Source organism: Exserohilum turcica (assembly GCF_000359705.1).
Source record: "Exserohilum turcica Et28A unplaced genomic scaffold SETTUscaffold_3, whole genome shotgun sequence".
Taxonomy (NCBI): Eukaryota; Fungi; Ascomycota; class Dothideomycetes; order Pleosporales; family Pleosporaceae; genus Exserohilum; species Exserohilum turcicum.
In genome coordinates, this window is record NW_007360136.1 from 2900288 (window position 1) to 2916748 (window position 16461).

General features: G+C 54.3%; 5 protein-coding genes across 5 annotated transcripts; 3 read left to right on the top strand and 2 right to left on the bottom strand.

Moving 5' to 3' along the window:
• The first annotated feature begins 243 nt into the window (after window positions 1-243).
• On the top strand, window positions 244-2105 carry SETTUDRAFT_164013 (uncharacterized protein). The gene is made up of 4 exons (XM_008029574.1): window positions 244-857; window positions 908-1009; window positions 1060-1755; window positions 1808-2105. Exons 1-4 carry the CDS (start codon window positions 586-588, stop codon window positions 1974-1976), a joined length of 1239 nt encoding a protein of 412 aa, XP_008027765.1. The 5' UTR covers window positions 244-585; the 3' UTR covers window positions 1977-2105.
• A 288-nt stretch (window positions 2106-2393) lies between these two features.
• On the top strand, window positions 2394-3533 carry SETTUDRAFT_164014 (uncharacterized protein). Its single transcript, XM_008029575.1, has 2 exons — window positions 2394-2817; window positions 2902-3533. The coding sequence occupies exons 1-2, from the start codon at window positions 2533-2535 to the stop codon at window positions 3448-3450; spliced, it is 834 nt and encodes a 277-aa protein (XP_008027766.1). The 5' UTR covers window positions 2394-2532; the 3' UTR covers window positions 3451-3533.
• A 1241-nt stretch (window positions 3534-4774) lies between these two features.
• SETTUDRAFT_164015 (uncharacterized protein) lies at window positions 4775-5713 on the bottom strand. The gene is made up of 4 exons (XM_008029576.1): window positions 5688-5713; window positions 5565-5619; window positions 5201-5410; window positions 4775-5109 (listed from the first exon to the last, which is right to left on the bottom strand). The coding sequence occupies exons 1-4, from the start codon at window positions 5688-5690 to the stop codon at window positions 5084-5086; spliced, it is 294 nt and encodes a 97-aa protein (XP_008027767.1). The 5' UTR covers window positions 5691-5713; the 3' UTR covers window positions 4775-5083.
• Window positions 5714-7145: 1432 nt separating this feature from the next.
• SETTUDRAFT_89871 (uncharacterized protein) lies at window positions 7146-9514 on the bottom strand (the record flags this gene model as incomplete). The annotated part of the gene is made up of 4 exons (XM_008029577.1): window positions 7146-7193; window positions 7244-7593; window positions 7645-8476; window positions 8528-9514. The coding sequence occupies 4 exons, from the start codon at window positions 9512-9514 to the stop codon at window positions 7146-7148; spliced, it is 2217 nt and encodes a 738-aa protein (XP_008027768.1).
• Window positions 9515-12618: 3104 nt separating this feature from the next.
• SETTUDRAFT_164017 (uncharacterized protein) lies at window positions 12619-13135 on the top strand. Its single transcript, XM_008029578.1, has one exon. The coding sequence runs from the start codon at window positions 12736-12738 to the stop codon at window positions 12904-12906; it is 171 nt and encodes a 56-aa protein (XP_008027769.1). The 5' UTR covers window positions 12619-12735; the 3' UTR covers window positions 12907-13135.
• Window positions 13136-16461: the final 3326 nt, after the last annotated feature.

Consider the following 16461-nt stretch of genomic DNA (forward strand, 5'->3'; position numbering starts at 1 on the left):
CCTCTCTCTCTCTACACACACACACACACATACATACACATACACAGACTCCACGCCCCCCCCCCACGTGTGCACCATCACCCTCCCCGTTTCCTGTCCACCCAGCGCCACGTGTGTCGCGTCGCGCCTCTCCTTCACAGCCCTATGCACACCTGCGCCATGGCCTGAGCCCCCCCCCCTTCTTGTACCCTCGGTCCTCCCTGTCACTTGCCTCGGGCGTGTCACTCTTGTACGCTATCACCCAGCGTCGCCATTGACTCGTCGCCTGGCCCTTCTCCAGTCTCGCCCCTTGCTCCCAGCTCACGGCCCTCGTGGCTGCTCTCCCCCGGCGACGTATCACTTGCCGTCGCCGCGTCGCCGCCCTCTTCAACCCACCCCATTCCCTTGCCTCACCGCACAAATGTTGGTCCGTTGAGGTGCACGCAGAAGCGGCGGCTTTGTCATCTCGCCATCTGTTTGTTTTTCCCTTCGGCGCGGCCCTTCTTTCGCTCACGATACCCGTTTTGCTGCGCGACTTGTGTGTGTTTCTTTTTTTTCCCTTTGAGCTATATACCCTGTACAATAACAACAAATCCTTCCCACGCCATGGAGAGCCGTTTTCTCTCTCAGCAGCGCTCGGCAGCCATCGATGCTGCCCGCAACATCTCCCGCGCCTGTGGCGGCGAAATGGCCCAGACATCCGCCAGCTCCTCTCTTCTCAAGCCAAGTGCACAGTTGACCATGGACCGCTTTCTACAGGACTTGCCCAACGCCGACCAGCCGCCTGTCGACTTTTCGCCCCAGTACCACACGGGCCGCGTTCCAAACAGCAAAGCCGGCGATGGCAAGCCACGGCTGCTGCTCATGGGACAGCGAAGGTAGGCTCTGGCACGTGGTGGCTGTGATTCCAAGACTGATGACATCACAGGAGCGGAAAGTCTTCGATATCCAGTGTCGTCTTTCACAAACTACCGCCAAGCGAGACCTTGTACCTAGAGACTACCTACCGCATCAAGAAGGAGTCGATGCAGTATGTCACGTTGGCATCATGTGTCGTTTTGCGCTGACCAGTTGCACCAGCTCATTCATGGACTTCCAAGTGTGGGATCTTCCAGGCCATCTCGACTACTTTGACCCAGCTTTCGACACCGACAACATTTTCGAGGAAATCGGAGCCCTGATATGGGTTATTGACGCACAGGACGAGTATCTCGATGCCATTGCCCGGCTCAACATGACGATTCTCAACCTGCAGCAGTCGTATCCCAACATCAACGTCGAGGTCTTCGTCCACAAAGTCGACGGACTGTCAGACGACTTCCGCGGTGACACCTTCCGCGACATCATCCAACGAGTACAGGATGAACTCTCTGACCACGGCTACGAGCAAGCGCCCATATCCTTCTACCAGACGTCCATCTACGATCAGTCCATCTTCGAGGCTTTTAGCAAAGTCATCCAGAAACTCATTCCACAGCTGCCCACACTCGAAGCCCTGCTGAACAACCTGTGTGGAGCCTGCAATATCGAAAAAGCCTATCTCTTCGACATTATGAGCAAGATTTACATTGCAACTGATACGAGTCCAACCGATATTGGCAGTTACGAGATTTGCTCCGACTACATCGATGTGGTTATTGATGTTAGTGAGATTTACGGCTGGGACCGGCCAGATGATGGAGATAATGAAAGCGAGATGGGCAACAATGACGCCGAGAGTTTGATCACCATGGAGAAAAAGAACAGCAGGTATCTGTACTTGCGGGAGATCAACAAGTAATTCAGCAATATTACGTAAAGTCAGACTTGATTACTGATACTCTAACAGGTACCTGGCACTGGTGTGTATAATGGGTCAGGACAATCCAGCGGAGAAGAAGGCTCTCATCGACTACAATGTCGGTGTCTTCCAGGCAGGTCTGAAACAAGTCTTCCCCAAGAGCGACAGAGAGGCCCAAGTTGAGATCCGTAACATTCACGATATCTCTGAGCATTGATTACAAAGTTGCTGCTTGGAGATGGAGAGAGCATTACGGTCGCTGTATATATTTGGTGTGATCGATTCCTGCCGCAATCAGCATTGGCATGACCGGATAAAAACATTTGTATAATAAAAAAAAAGTAGTCAATGGATGAGCTCGTTGCATGAGACGGCCACCCTGATATTTCAGCCTCAGACGTATGTGGAATTAATCTATATCTATTTGCAGCATTGATATGCAAGGCATAAACTACGTCGTCGTCCCAACCCAAGACGTCCGGTTGCCGAAGCGAGGTTAGCCGTGACTAAATGACATCAGCCGGGATTTCGGAGCGTGGGCCAATCATCGGAATTTAGATCCGCGTTACTTCCGACGTCGCCAGCCCAAGGAGCAATCTATTTTCTCCGCCTTGCGCGCCCACGTCTCCTTTTGTTGCGGACACGTTTCTGCATCTACTTGAGCTGCTGGCTTGACGCTTGTGCAGACTAACAATTTGTTACAGATTGTTTAAATTAAGATCAGTTGTCTTGCTCTTCGGACTTGAACGTTTACCCGCTCGACCACAACCACAATGTCGTCATCTTCGCGGTACCGCCGACCTGCAAAGGACAATGCGACCGCGGGCTCTGCAACCCCGAATCCTACGGGCGGGAAAGAAAAGGCCGAGCTCAAGCAGGCTGTCCAGGAGCAGGCAGCCGCAACATCAAACGGCCTGTCGGTACTAGACGTACTGCGGATACTAGGCGGATTGGTGCTGCTGAGCTGCGGATTGAGCTACCTGAGTACGAGCGGAGAGAGCATGACATGGGGGTACAACCCATGGTGGACGCGAGCGCGAGAATGGAAGGGTCTGCTGGTATGTAGCGCATGCACAGCTTTCTTTGCCCCATCCCTCAGCCAAGCACATACACACAATGTCAACGCGCTAACAACCCCGCAGCAAGGCGAAGTCGTCCTCACTGACGCCGAACTCGCACTATACGACGGTTCGGATCCTAGCAAGCCCATCTACCTCGCGCTCAATGGCACAATCTACGACGTGTCCATCTCACCCAAGACGTACGGCCCGGGCGGCTCGTACCACTTTTTCGCCGGCAAAGACGCCGCGCGCGCCTTTCTAACCGGCTGCTTCGCCGACGACTCGGTCCCCGATCTGCGCGGCGTAGAGCAAATGTTCATGCCTATTGACCCAGAGGAAAAAGCCTCGCTCACCCCCGAACAACGCGCTGCCGAGCAAGAAAAAGCCAAATCAAGGAAGAAACTCACGCGTGGCGAGCTCAAGAATAGACATGCACAGGAGCTCAAGAGCGCTAAGAAACAAGTTGTCGAGGGCTTGGAGAGCTGGCATAAGCTGTTTCGAGGCGACAAGGGGAAGCCGTATCGCCGTGTGGGCAAAGTCAAGAGGGAGGAGGGCTGGTTGGAAAAGATGCCAGAGAGGGAGTTGTGCGAGCAGGCGGTCAAGAGCAGGCCGGTTCGGAAATATGAGTAATTGTGTTGACGGTAGTCGAGTAGAATGTATATGAAGGATATACCAGCGTCTCCCATTACCCTATGGCTGGCATGTCGATGAGCTTTTGGCCCGTTTTCTTTCTTACCCGTTTTCCTCCCCTTTTTTCTTCTTCTTCTTCTTCTTCTTCTTCTTCTTCTTCTTTCTCGAATATGTCTTGTGTCTTGTGGCTATTGCAAAATCAGATATGCTATCACACACTACCACTACCAATACCAATACCCTCTGATCTCTCTCTCTCCCTACTAACCTAACCTAACTTATCCTATCCTAACCTATCCTAACCAAGTACCAAGCCTTTCCAGCATCTCAAATACACACACACACAACTATCTCGTGTATTCTACTCCATTATCAAATTAACTACACGAGCTATTTTGCAATCACGCATGTATTAAATGAATTGGATATACATCTAGTATACTATCCAGCTACACTAAGTCTTCCTGGATAAGTACTATGCGGCTTGAAAGGAGGAGTATGTGATTATATTAGATTGTATTACTTTTCACCTTACTTACTCTTTCTACTTGATTCTTTTACTTGATTACTAACTACAGCTTCCCCTCCATCCCTCATCCTCGTTCTCATGCTCTCCCCCTTCCTAACACAACCCTCTCCTTCCTAATACAACCCTCTAACCCCAACCTTCTTTTCCCGTCATCCTCGCAAAATACAGTATAAATCCCACGATAGATAGATAGATAGATAGATAGATACATGACTTTACCTCTTTCATCTCCTTCATCTCCTCCATCTCCTTCATGCACCAGCTTTGAACTCCAACCCCCCAAACTCCAAGCCGCAAGATGTTGGATTTCCACAAATGGACTTTCGAAAAACATAAGAAAAAACACCCCCGTAAGGTGATGGGAGAAGGACATCAAATTAGAATACTTAGTAAGTACTATATAAACTATCACTTCCTCTTCTTCATTAACATGTCCATGTCATGTGCAAGTGACGTATGTGGAGGGTATATATGATACGATTACTAATATCTGGAGCATCAAGCGTATCAAGGGTATCGAGGGAATCAACAGTATCAACAGTATCAAGGTCAAGTGTTTCATATAAACATGATAGATGGATGGGTATGAGACAAGGTAATAAACCCAGTGTTGTGACAAGAGCCTTACCCCATCTGGAACCATGCCGAGCATTTCTAGGATAATGCCAAGTATAACCGCCGCGAGATATTAGACTTCATGACCTTTGTGCACAAGGGAATGCAGAATGTCCGAGACAAACTAACCTGGTCACATACGTAGTTGGCTGTTGGATAGAGAATCATCACCCACAAATGCTGACTTCATACGTGCATACCTCACATCACCAAGTAATCGTGTCACAAACAACCAGGCAATTTCATTTGGGTGTTTCGGATATCTTTTTCATTCAGTACGTAGCCGACACCTCCCATGGACTGCAGATGCTGTACCTGAGCCCGTTCCTCTCATTTCATGTCCCGCTACCAAGCATAACATCCCAATATAGGGACCCATTCATTCGTGAAGACGCCGATTGGAAATGGAAAGAGGAATGCCGTTGAAAATCCGAGGAAAGTGTCCCGAGTCTCGCGTTTGGATTCGTTGACTGGTCCGGAAACGTGAGTTTACTCGGCGTCGCCGATTGCTCGTGCTGAAACCTGTTAGCCTGTGCCCGAGATGATGTGCATGGCTCCCATTCTCATCCCAAATGGGGGAAGCGGCCAAGTAATGTGGTGACATACTGTAGATGCTGAGCTTGGAGTGACCGACAACCTTCTTGATCTGACCGTTGGCCTCGAGGTCGGCAAGCGCTTTCCGTGCGAGCGAGCCGTTGATCTTCAGACGATCGACGAGGGTGGCAACGGTAATGAGGCGGTAAGACTGGACATCCTTCTGGAGCTTGTCGTTGGTCTGCTTGTCGAGAACGACGGCGTGCTGGGCCTTGTCCTTGACTGTGCAGTTGTTAGTGGCGATTCTGCAGTACGCGGCGCGGAGAGGTCGCGACAGTCGCGTATAGGAGGGCAGTGTTAAGGGACGAATTTCGAGCGTGTGGGAATATTGGCGATATGCGTATATAGATGCTGGTGTCGTTGCGGCTTCACGTACCCTTGCCCTTGGACCACTTCTTCTTTTGCTTCTTGCCTCCAGTTGCTGCAGGTGCCTTGGGAACAGTCAGCGTCTTCTCCTCTTGCCCATCCCTTCAGCGGGTTATGCGGCGACGGGACGTACCATTTTGTCGGATGTGTGTGGTTGCTGAGGAGAGACTGTCAGCTCCAGCAGTTGTCAAATTCGAGTGCCCGGGTGCGGAGACGGTGGGCTTGGCGCGCTAACCGCATGTTCAAGCGAGCCATGATATCACGTGACCAGCTGCTCTGATACTCTGATACTTCCCAACACGGCTTATACACAGCCAAGTGCTCAGCAATCAGGTACAGGGACGCCTGACCGGACACCATACTCGGTCTGCTGAGGTGGATGATCGGGGCTCCGGGCAGCACGTGCAACACAGGACGAGAGTTGCAAGCGGATTGAGCCACACCACTCCCACACCCGCACGCGCGCTATGCACTTGTGGCTTACTCTCCGTGTTTGCCCCTAACCCCTGGGCACGGTGTCCAGCATCGCACGTCGTATTCCGCGAGGGATGATCATAAGACAGCGTTTAAGTTGCGGACATGATACCACATACGACCTTTTCGATGAATCGTAGTTTTAGCGCCTGTTGCGCCTATCATTGTTTTGGTCCATTTTAAGGGTGCCATGACGCACATGGACGGGAAGGTGTGGTTCGCGTGATTAAAAACGTTTTTGCGGGGCTGCATTGGCCGCCCTGAGGTGGTGATCAGGGTGCCGTTGGCGGATAGAGCAGTGCATGGCGTGGGTGCGTAGACTGCGCCCTTTTGCGCAGGCGGGCGGAGATTGGTCGCTCGAGGCAATAGCCGTGAACTGGACGCGCGTAGGTCTGACCGGCGATGCGCTGCAATGAGCAGGGTGGGGCTATAGGAGCCTGAGGAATCGGCGAGGAATCGGTGAGGGTTAGAGGACGGGGCCAGACAGACATCACGAGATATGCAAATGCATGACCAAAATATTGAAACAAGCAGGTGGCCAGTCAAGGCAATGGGCCCCGGATAGCAAGTGTGAAGCGTGGATGAGCAAGGTCGCTTTCCAATTACTGCAATTATACAGCTAGTTGGCGAAAGCCACTACCGAGGACTCTTGCGCCCTCCAAGTACGCCCTACCCTCCAAACACAGTGGTCTCGACGATATATGCAGCGCAGAGACTTACCCAACAATGACTGTAACTGAGACAAGGAGATTAATAAGGGAACGACAAGCTTGACAGTGAAAGAAACAGGACGTCAACATACGACTAGGAACCACAGAAAGAGACAAAGAAGGCAAGGGAAGATGATTCCAACTACGACTTTCTCCTTCCATCTTTTGAGTGTTTTTTTGGGGGTTCTCTCCCTGCCAACACGCCTTGCTGAGCCCTCGCATGCAAGCAAAGCGTTCTTCCTCTACGTGGTTTCAAATGCTCGCTAAGATGGAAGAACAAGTCCGTGGTAACCAGAACATGGAACAGAGCTGACAACTGGTAAATGCTGATGGCTCCAATCCACAAGTGCAACGATGAGAGAGGTATTCGCCAAGACGCCAAGTCCAAATGATGGATGCATATATCATTAGAAGAAATGGGTGTGGGGTTTCGAGAGCTCGTGAACTTCCATCTCCTGTCCACGTGGTTAGTGTTGGTTGGAGACACGGCATCTGCAATACGTACCATTTTAAAAGAGTTGAGTTCTTCCTTGATTTGCTGTGCAAGCATCGGTGTAAGCCTGTTACACGTCGCAATGTCGCCTCTACGGTCGTAGTCCTGCGGTGACCAAGCGTCGTGGAATTGTATGCGAGGGCTGAAGCTGATATTGCGCATTCCACCGTGGGGCGTAGTGGGAAGGCTTCTCGTGCTACCGTTGTGGATGCGAGGAGGTTTCGTAAAGTAGTCGTCGTTGCGAATCTGCCCAGCTTCTGTTCTTGGAGTAGCGGGTGAGCTGGATCTCGACGACCCGACGTTGGGAACGGCATCTACAGGTCTTATCACTGGGGAGCCCGCGGGGGAATTGGTGCCAGGGCCTAAGTCATGATTAGCAGCTGCATGGTGCAATATGGACAAAGTGTACCTACGTTTCAGAATACCCTTTTTCATCGACGAAAGAACCTCTGCACGGTCGCGATCAGACCCAACAATGCTCTTCCTTGGCGTCGTGTCGCCACCCGGGGCCGAAGGGTCGACAATCTCGGCAGTTTGGCCGGCATCGATCGAGTTGCGCTCCAGTCGGGGGTAGCCAGTGCCTCCCCTGGCGTGTTCATTGGGGTTGGCATTGACGTTGACCTTTTGTCTCTCCGCCTCGACGGTGACGAGAGACACTTGGCCCACACTGGGCCTGATGGGGCCATCAGCAGCAGGGACACCAATGACTGACTTGGGTCTGAAGAGACCCTTGATAGATTTGGTACCCTTCTTCATTCCATGACCCATTTTGCGAAGCATAACAGATGCAGAAGATGCAGCAGACTGTATAGACAGATTGTCCGTGGAGCCAATGCCACCCTGGCCAGAGTAAATGCCAGCCCCAATACCTGCAGCTTCTTGCTTTGCAATAATGGCTGCTTGCTCAGCATCCTCCACCGACTGATACTGGTCCTTCCTCAGTTTGGCACGTTCCACAGAGATGTTATTCTCAGCAGAAGCACGCCGAAGTTCAGCAGCACTGCCAAAGGAGAATGCTCTACGCAGACGGGACTTCATGCCCTTGTCCTTGTCGTTGACAGCGCTCAGCTGCTGGATCGCTGCACTGGATGTTGCCTGCGGCTTGGCGACAGTCGGTGACTCTGACGGAGAAATGGGATGTGATAGAGGTGAGGGTGCCTGGCGTCTGTTGGGCTCTGGAGCTTTGGAAGAGGTGCCTCCTGCTACGGAGGCGTAGCTGCGTTGGGCATTGGCGGCAGGCCGAGACTGTCGTGGAGATTAGTACAGGCCCATATTTGTCAAAAACAAGCTGTATACACTCACCTGCGATCGTGACGAGTTGGAAGATGCGCTGCCCGCGCTGCCCTGCCGTCTATGGCTGTGGCTCGAATCTGGGCGGCTTGCCGTGCGGCCGGAGCTCGAGGGCCGGGCGGCGGCGTTTTGGTTGACTACTACGCTTTGACCTGTAGCTGGGCTGACCTGCAATGACGCCATGCTCGGGGTGATGGCTTCGCCCTCTAGTCCGTTGAAACTGCGTCTCCTGTATCGCTTGGCGGGATCCATGCCGCCTGGGCGAACAATTTGCGTTTCATCGGCACTATTGGCTCGGCTGTGGGCGGGCTTGGGCGGCGTTGTCGAACCGGCAGCTTCTACACTGCCATTTGGCGTGGGCTGTGAAGATGTCGTCGTCTGTGGGATTCCTCCAGAAGTGGAGCGCTGTGTTGGGGTAGTGGAGCCCGTGGGTACGCTATTCGACGACTCTGTCCTTCCCGCGCCACGTCGATAGCGGCCCGGCGACGGCTTCACTGGCGACTCGCCGATGGACAGGGACAGATCGAGATTGCTGGTCGAGAGCGTGATGGATGGCGCCATGCTGTCGGCGGATTTCTTGGCATCGGCGTCGTCTCTGGTGGTGCCAGACGGCCCAGCCGACGAGCGATTGGAAGAGCCAGAGGTGGATACGGTCGAGTCGGACGAGGAGGAAGGGTGCGAAGGGTGGCCCAGACGAGCCTGGTTGGCGGGATTGGAAGACTGCTGGGCAGGCTGAGGAGCGGGAGCCGAGACGGACCTGTTCTCCTGGCGCAGCTGGGGCGTGCTGCTAAAGGCATACGGGGCTATGGGCGCGGCCGTTCCTCTGTATCCTGTAGCTCCAGAATTGCCGCCATGTTGGTTGCGCGGCATCTGCGACGCTCGCGGCTGTTGCTGGGTGGAATGATTGTTTGTGTTTTTGTAGGCATCGGACGGCGAGTATGACATTGTATGAGGTCCTGTCGTCTGGATGACTGATGTGAGTACCTGAGCCATCGGAGGCCTTTGGGGGTACGGCTGTCAGGAGCTCGATCGGGATCGGCTGCGGTAATAGCAGCGGCGGGAGTAGCGGCGGCAGAAGCAGCAGCAGCAGCAACAGCAGCAAGTGGGCGGCGGCGGCGGCGACAGCGACAGCGGCAAAGGGTGACCGAGTCAGGCAACTGAAAGTCTGTGGAGCATCACCGTGTTAGCATGGTGGTTCTGAGGATGCGAACAGATGGGCGAGTCGTGGCGCGGGAATAGGATGGCGGACGGAAGGCGGGCGAGGAAGGGAAAGATGTGGAGCAAAGGGATGCGTGGGCATTGGGGGAGAAAGTCGGTGGGTGGCTGGGGGGGTTCGCGGGCGAGGGGCGTCCAAGGGAGCGTGTACCTGCGATGAAAGGAAAGGTTGACAGGGGAAAGTATTAAAACAGTAAATAGAAAGTAAACAGATGTCGAGGGCTGGGAAGGCTGTCGTGAAATCGACGGAGATGGCAGCGTGTACCAAGCCTCCCGAGCAGTCCCTCAAGCCTGCATTGGTCGGTATACGTGTGTCGGTCGTGTGCTGCCGGAAACGACGAGCGATTCAAGAAGCAAGCAGAAAAGGAAATAATAGAGAGAGAGTGTAGGGTTGGCGGTCGCGGTGAAGAGTTGAGGTTGTCAGGCAAAGGGGCCGCACTAGTCTGGGAGCACGCACGGGCACGCTGCTAGGAGACTCACTCAATTAGCTACTCGGGGCGGCCAGACGATAACGGGGCACGTTGGCTCTGCCCTCTCTCCACGGTGCCACGGCCACGGTCACGGGGTCTGTGTGCACGCACGGGGCCGGGGATGCAAGCAGGAGGGAGGGAGGGAGGCGGGCGGGCGTGCAGGCAGGCAGGCAGTGTGGATGACTGTGCAGGGCGGCGGCGGCGGCTGCTTGTTTGTTGTCTATGTATGTGTATGTGTGTGTGAGAGAGAGAGAGAGAGAGAGTGTGTGTGTGTGTGTGTGTGTGCGCATGAGGGAGCGAGAAAGCGACGACTGCTGGCGCTGTGTGTAGGCCCGTCGACACGACACGACACGCCCGACACGACCGACACGACACGAGGCGTGGGCTGCTTACGTCGCCTCTTCGCTCCTGTCTACCTACTACATCCATAGGCGCATGCATGGCCTTTATCCTGCAATCGAGCCGATCGCCCGTTGTGCGTGATGCGCCTCGGAGACGTTAAGAAAAAGTAGCATAGAGTTTCCGGCATTCTTCGCCAGCTTCACTTCGCACCACACCCACACGCACACCCTGGTCGGCCGCCCACCCCCCGGGCGCCGGCGCTGGAGCTTGGAGCTGGTGCTGGAGCTGGAGCTGGGTGGTGGTGGTGGTGGTGCTCGGGCGCAGCCGATGGCAGCAGACAAAAAGGGCGGGCTGGTACGCTTGCACGTCTGAGCACAGCGCCTGGCTTGGACTTTGCTGATGCTCCGACAGCTTCGCACCCTGTCTGTCCGGACGCTCTTCGCTGCATGGTGCATGGCCTGGCAGGGGAGGGCATGGCATAGCAGGCCGGCATGGCGACACACAGCCCAGGCGGCGGTGGTGTCGAGGATGCCATGGCGCCGCAAACGCCTGATGGCCCGCATTCCAGGGTCTGCGGGACTGGAGGGCTTGGGATTGGGAGGGAGGGAGGGAGGAGGGATGCATGCATGCATGCATGCAGATGTGCTCGCAGCTCGCATGTCGCTCGCTCGCTCGCGCGCCCGCTGGCCGGCCGACGGGCTGGTGCAATTTGAGGAGTGGGCGAGCCATGGCAGGCGTGGCGGCGGCCGAGGGCTGGTGCAGGGCATGGAAGGGCATGGCAGGGCATGGCAGGGCATTGGCATGGGCATTGCCGCAGCATATCCGCGAATGGCAGGCGGGCACGACGCGGTTAAGCCGTGCCAATACGACGCCGCCTGCCTCTGCCTGCTCTGGCACGGGTCGGCGTGACCAATCCGCCCCTCGCAGCCCCAAGCGCCCCACCTCACCCATCTGCGGCTGAGCGTTTGCAGCACGCTGATGCTGAGCACTACCACATGCGCGATAAGAAGGCCGTTGTCGCCATGCATCCGTCGCCCTCTGTCCCTCAGTCAGGCTGTTGCGGTCGACGTGCGTGTGCGCCTGCGCCTGCGCCTGCGCTCACCGACTCGCCTGCGCCTGTGCCTGCGCCTGTGCCTGTCTGTACCTGTGCCTGTGCCTGTGCCTGTGCCTGTGCCTGTACCCCGCTCGTGCTCGCTTCTCTGCCGCCGCCCACAACGACTCGAACCTGCCCATGCCTCTGCCTCTGCCTCTGCCTCACGACATTGCATGTGCTGCATGCGAGCGAGCGAGCCAGCCCGCCCGCCCCCATTCCGTCTACACCTGCCTACCTACATGCATACACATACACACACACATTGCAGCCCGCGGCTCAACGTCGGCCCTCGCCCGCCGTGCTCTGCACACGCGTGGGTGGCATGTCTTTGCCATGGCCGCCTCTGCCAAGCCGTGTGGGGAAGACTGCGCGCCTGCGAGATGAGCCGCGTTTGATTGGTGTGAGCCGTGCGTGCCATCATTTCCTGCCAGATGACGCTGCAATCACTGCGAAACCGACGGCCGCTCTCTTGAGCGAGGCTGTACACGATTCTTCCGCTTTTGTCCATTCCATCCTGCCCGCCACAAACACCCCCAGTCCTTCTGCCGCCGTCGCAGTCGTTCCATTGCCGTGATGGTTTTTTGGCCCGCCCCACTTTTTGCTGCTGGGATGACGCGATCGTCAGGAAGGCGCCATTTCTATTTTGGGCCTCTTGCCCAATCACCTCCCCTCGTGGAGACGAGCCGCCAATCTCCTCGCTCCTCGCACCTACCCTCACCCTCTGTGCCTCTCTCTCTCTCTCTCCATTCTCCATCTCTCCATCTCTCCATCCATCTACCCATCATCATCTCTCCCTCTCCCTCTCTCTCGTAGCAACAGACGACACTCGCGCCAGCCGAGTCCCATGCGCTACCCGCGTCCGCTAGTCAGGTAGGCTGCAATAGACTTCTCGCATGTCTTAGCCGCCCACCCCAACGGGACGCTCGACGTAGTCATGTAATACTCGCTCTCTCACTCCCTCTCGCCAACCCACCCGTGTGGGCTCCAACGCACCAATGTCGCCAGAGCATCGACGGCCTCGACTGGTGCGAGCATTCTTGCGGTGACTGCAGTGTGCTGTTATACCACCACGACCAACACCATGGCCGGCCCGCATGTGCTACGCCGACGAGCGCCCCGGCCCTGCCGTCTGCTCGCTACTCGTATACACTGCCCGCTTGCAATTCGCGCGCACGGCCGTAAGCAAACCACTAATTCCAATCTACCCTCACGCCCGAACATTGCCGGTCGTCCAGGGGAGCTGTCACTCGCTCCATGGCCCCTAGCATGTGGTGATTGACAGCACCTCTCCTTCGTCGTTGCCACTCCACACCTTCCGATAGGCACGTCCAGGAAACCTAGTTTCCCTCTCAACGTCCAACACACGTTTGCCCACACGCCGTCCCATCCTGCGCCCTTTTGTCTACACACACGCACACACACTACACACGTTTTGTCTGCCTAGACCGCGCTCAACCGTTTCTCGGAAAGAATTTGTCCAGAGCCTGCCAATCATCTTTTCCACCCAGCCTGCCTGTCTTGTACCCCACAGTGGTCCAATCGCCTTCTAGACCGGCCACGCCTGCATGGCGATGCTGTTGTGCATCCTCAGGCCCGCGGTGCCTTTGCCCTGCCCAATAGGGGCCCCCGTGACGGCACACGCGACGGCCTTCCGATCACCGATTCCCGCGGTGCCACCATCTGCGGCATCTTGAAAAGCCTCATGCGACCTAGAACCACCCGTCTCGAACTACTGTTCAAGCCGTCTGTAGCAGCAGCAGCTCATGTGCATGTGCGCCCCAACACGTCCCAATCCCGCCCACGCGCAGGCCAAACTTTACACCTCGACGTGTTTCACTGCTCGCCTTGCCAGCACCAGCAGCAAAGCTTGGAACGGACGAGTCTCATCCCACTGTCAATGTCAGCATGCCGTCTTCCAAAACTTAGACCCATGGTTCTGCGGCAATTCGGCCGAAGCTTGTCATGTTACTCTGCATGTGGTCTGACCTCGTCCCAGCATCTCCATGTACATAACCAACTACCTTGGCTATTCAACTGACACTTCCACCTTGGCATCTCCAGTACCCAATGTCCCAGCAACCGTTGAGAAATTGCTCTCTTTTTTTTCGACTCCAATGCCTCCAGACATAGATACTTGCATAACCCACTACGGCTTCGGCTCGGGTCCATGGCTTCGGTCCGAGCACGAGGGCCCTGGTATTATCCCACGTGCATTGGGGGGGGGGGAAGCAGCACGCTTAACACTCAATGTCTCTTTTGGCCCACCCCTTTGCCTGCAGCCCGATATGTTGACATCATCCCAAAGTATACGTCATTGCTGGAAAGTCTACTCGCATCAAACGTTGAGCTACTGCCACGTCCACGTCCACACCCCTTGGGTAGGGTTTGTTTCAGATTTTGGGGCAAGGATCATCGTGATCTATAAGGTCCTGTGCATGAATCGCAAGCGCCCGACGCAGAATGACACGAAGACAGGCGGGGTCTGTGTGTATGCGCTCTTGTGTACCTACCTATGTATGTAACGAGCCCTCTCTGGGTATGCTGAGCAAGCATTAACCGCAACGTCCAAGCCAATGTGTACCTGGTCCTTGGGGCGGGGGTTCCATGTATCTGAAACACGGGAGATCGAAATTCACCGTGGGGCTATGCAGATTCTAGTAGTTTTGCATCTTCCCTTTTTTTTGCTGCTGCAGATCAGCCGTCATCCCATCTCGTACTTACCATATCATCCGGTGCTATTAAGCTGTCAGCCCTTTTTTTTGAAACTGAGAGAGAGACCCGGCAACTGAATATCCTCTTGTCTTACTTTCTATCTTGCTAACCCCTCCAGCCGTCATCTGTGCTCGTCGCGGCCATTCGCCTCCTGGGGGAACAAGGCAGTTTCACCGCTGTCCTGACACCTGGAGCACCATCGTCTTTGTCCGGCCTGTTACGCAAAAAAAAGGCAGCCAAGCAGAGCCACACCAAACATCAAACACCGCCAGAAAAAAAAGGCGGTGGGCCACTCGTGCAAAGACGCGAGAGAGTTGCCAACCAAGGAAACTCGACTTCTGCAAAGCACACTAGGCCAGACCCAAATAAAAAAACACGCAAAAAAAGAAATATATGAAGCGAAGCCCATGGGGATCTGCGTTGCAGCGTGTTAGAGCCATGGATCGAAAGCCTGGTTTTGTCGACTAAAACGTACCGAACCCACAACCTTTGGTGTTTTGGGAACCCAGCCGAAAACCAACGCGCTACCATTGCGCCAAGGCTCCTCTTTGGGAAGTGTGTAGAAGACTGGCTCCGGTTACAGCTCCTATATACGATTTGACCTGGATGCATGCAAAAAAAAGATGGCCTGTCCGTAACGACAGGCCTTCCCCAACCTCCCGTGGGCGGAAGCACCATCAGTTGCATGAAAAAAAAGAAAAGAAAAGTAGGACGTAGATGACGAGGTCCCGCAGCAAAGACCCACCGCTGCGCAGACTCGGTGTACATGGGGCGACGCGACACGGCTGGCTTGCATGAGTGTCACGTGATGTTTTCCCAGCGCGCAAACCAGCAGAGCTCTACAGGACTTGTATTGAAAAAGCAAACAAGGAGCTCCAAGCCAAAATGCATCTGGTATACCCCAGGTGTTTGACAAGCTGTTCCGGCAGGCTGGAATCAGACCTACCATCCCCCATACCACGTGATGTACTGGCCTGATTCTCAAGCCAGCAGTACCCTTTCCAGCAGCCAAAAAAAGAGCGGGACTGAAACAATGCCGTTTCAAGCACACACGTCACAAAAGCAGACGGTTGTTTTGAAACCCCCCAGTATCCCCTAACCCAAGTCGCAATAAACGTCTTGAAACAACAAAGCAGCAGCAGCACTTTTGAAACAATGCCCTTCCCGTCTCTCTCTCTCTTCCCCAACTTCACAAAAAAAAGGATGCAAAAAAAAAGAAGGGAAGATGTTGTTGCATCGGCCGGGAATCTAGAAGAACTGTTAGAATTTCGAATGCTGGATAAAGGATGTAATCAAGTGCAACTTACCGAACCCGGGGCTAGCCGAAGTTGTTGCTTCCATTTGATCTGACAAGATCAGATGGAGATGGCAACGGCTAATTTTACCACTAAACCACCGATGCTGGATTTCCTCTGACCGTTGTGATCAAAGTTTTATCTGATTGATGGGAGTTTCCCCCATCTAGTAGGTTCATATCCCAGGGCAAATTTTTTTTTTCCCACGAAAATGGAGGGTGGCGGGCATGTGGGCAACGTGTGGTGGTGGGATTTCAGGGGTGCTGGATGGGAAAGGATTTGCGGTGGGTCTCTTTCTGGACTGGATTGGACTGGACGGGACTGGACGGGACTGGAACACTGCAAGTGTACCCGAGTGGGAGCCACTCAGAAAGTCCTTTTTTTTACCCCTCCTTTTTTTTGCGCTGTTGGGTTTGTTCGTGTTCTTAGTGCTATGTACGCATGTACATGCATGCATACATGCAACACTCCGTAACGAATAAACGTAATCTCACCCTTTTTGCCTTGAACCCAAAAAGCCCTTTTCGTCTTCCCCAAACCATCCCCATCATCATCGCATTTTACTTTGCACATCTCTCGTCATCCCTCCCCTCTCCGCCCTAAAAAACTAACTTTTGCGTGTTACATACACACTGCATGCATGCATACATACATACATACATACATACATACATACATACATACATACATACATACATACATACATACATACATACATACATACATACATACATACATACATACATACATACATACATACATACATACATACATACATACATACATACATACATACATACATACATACATACT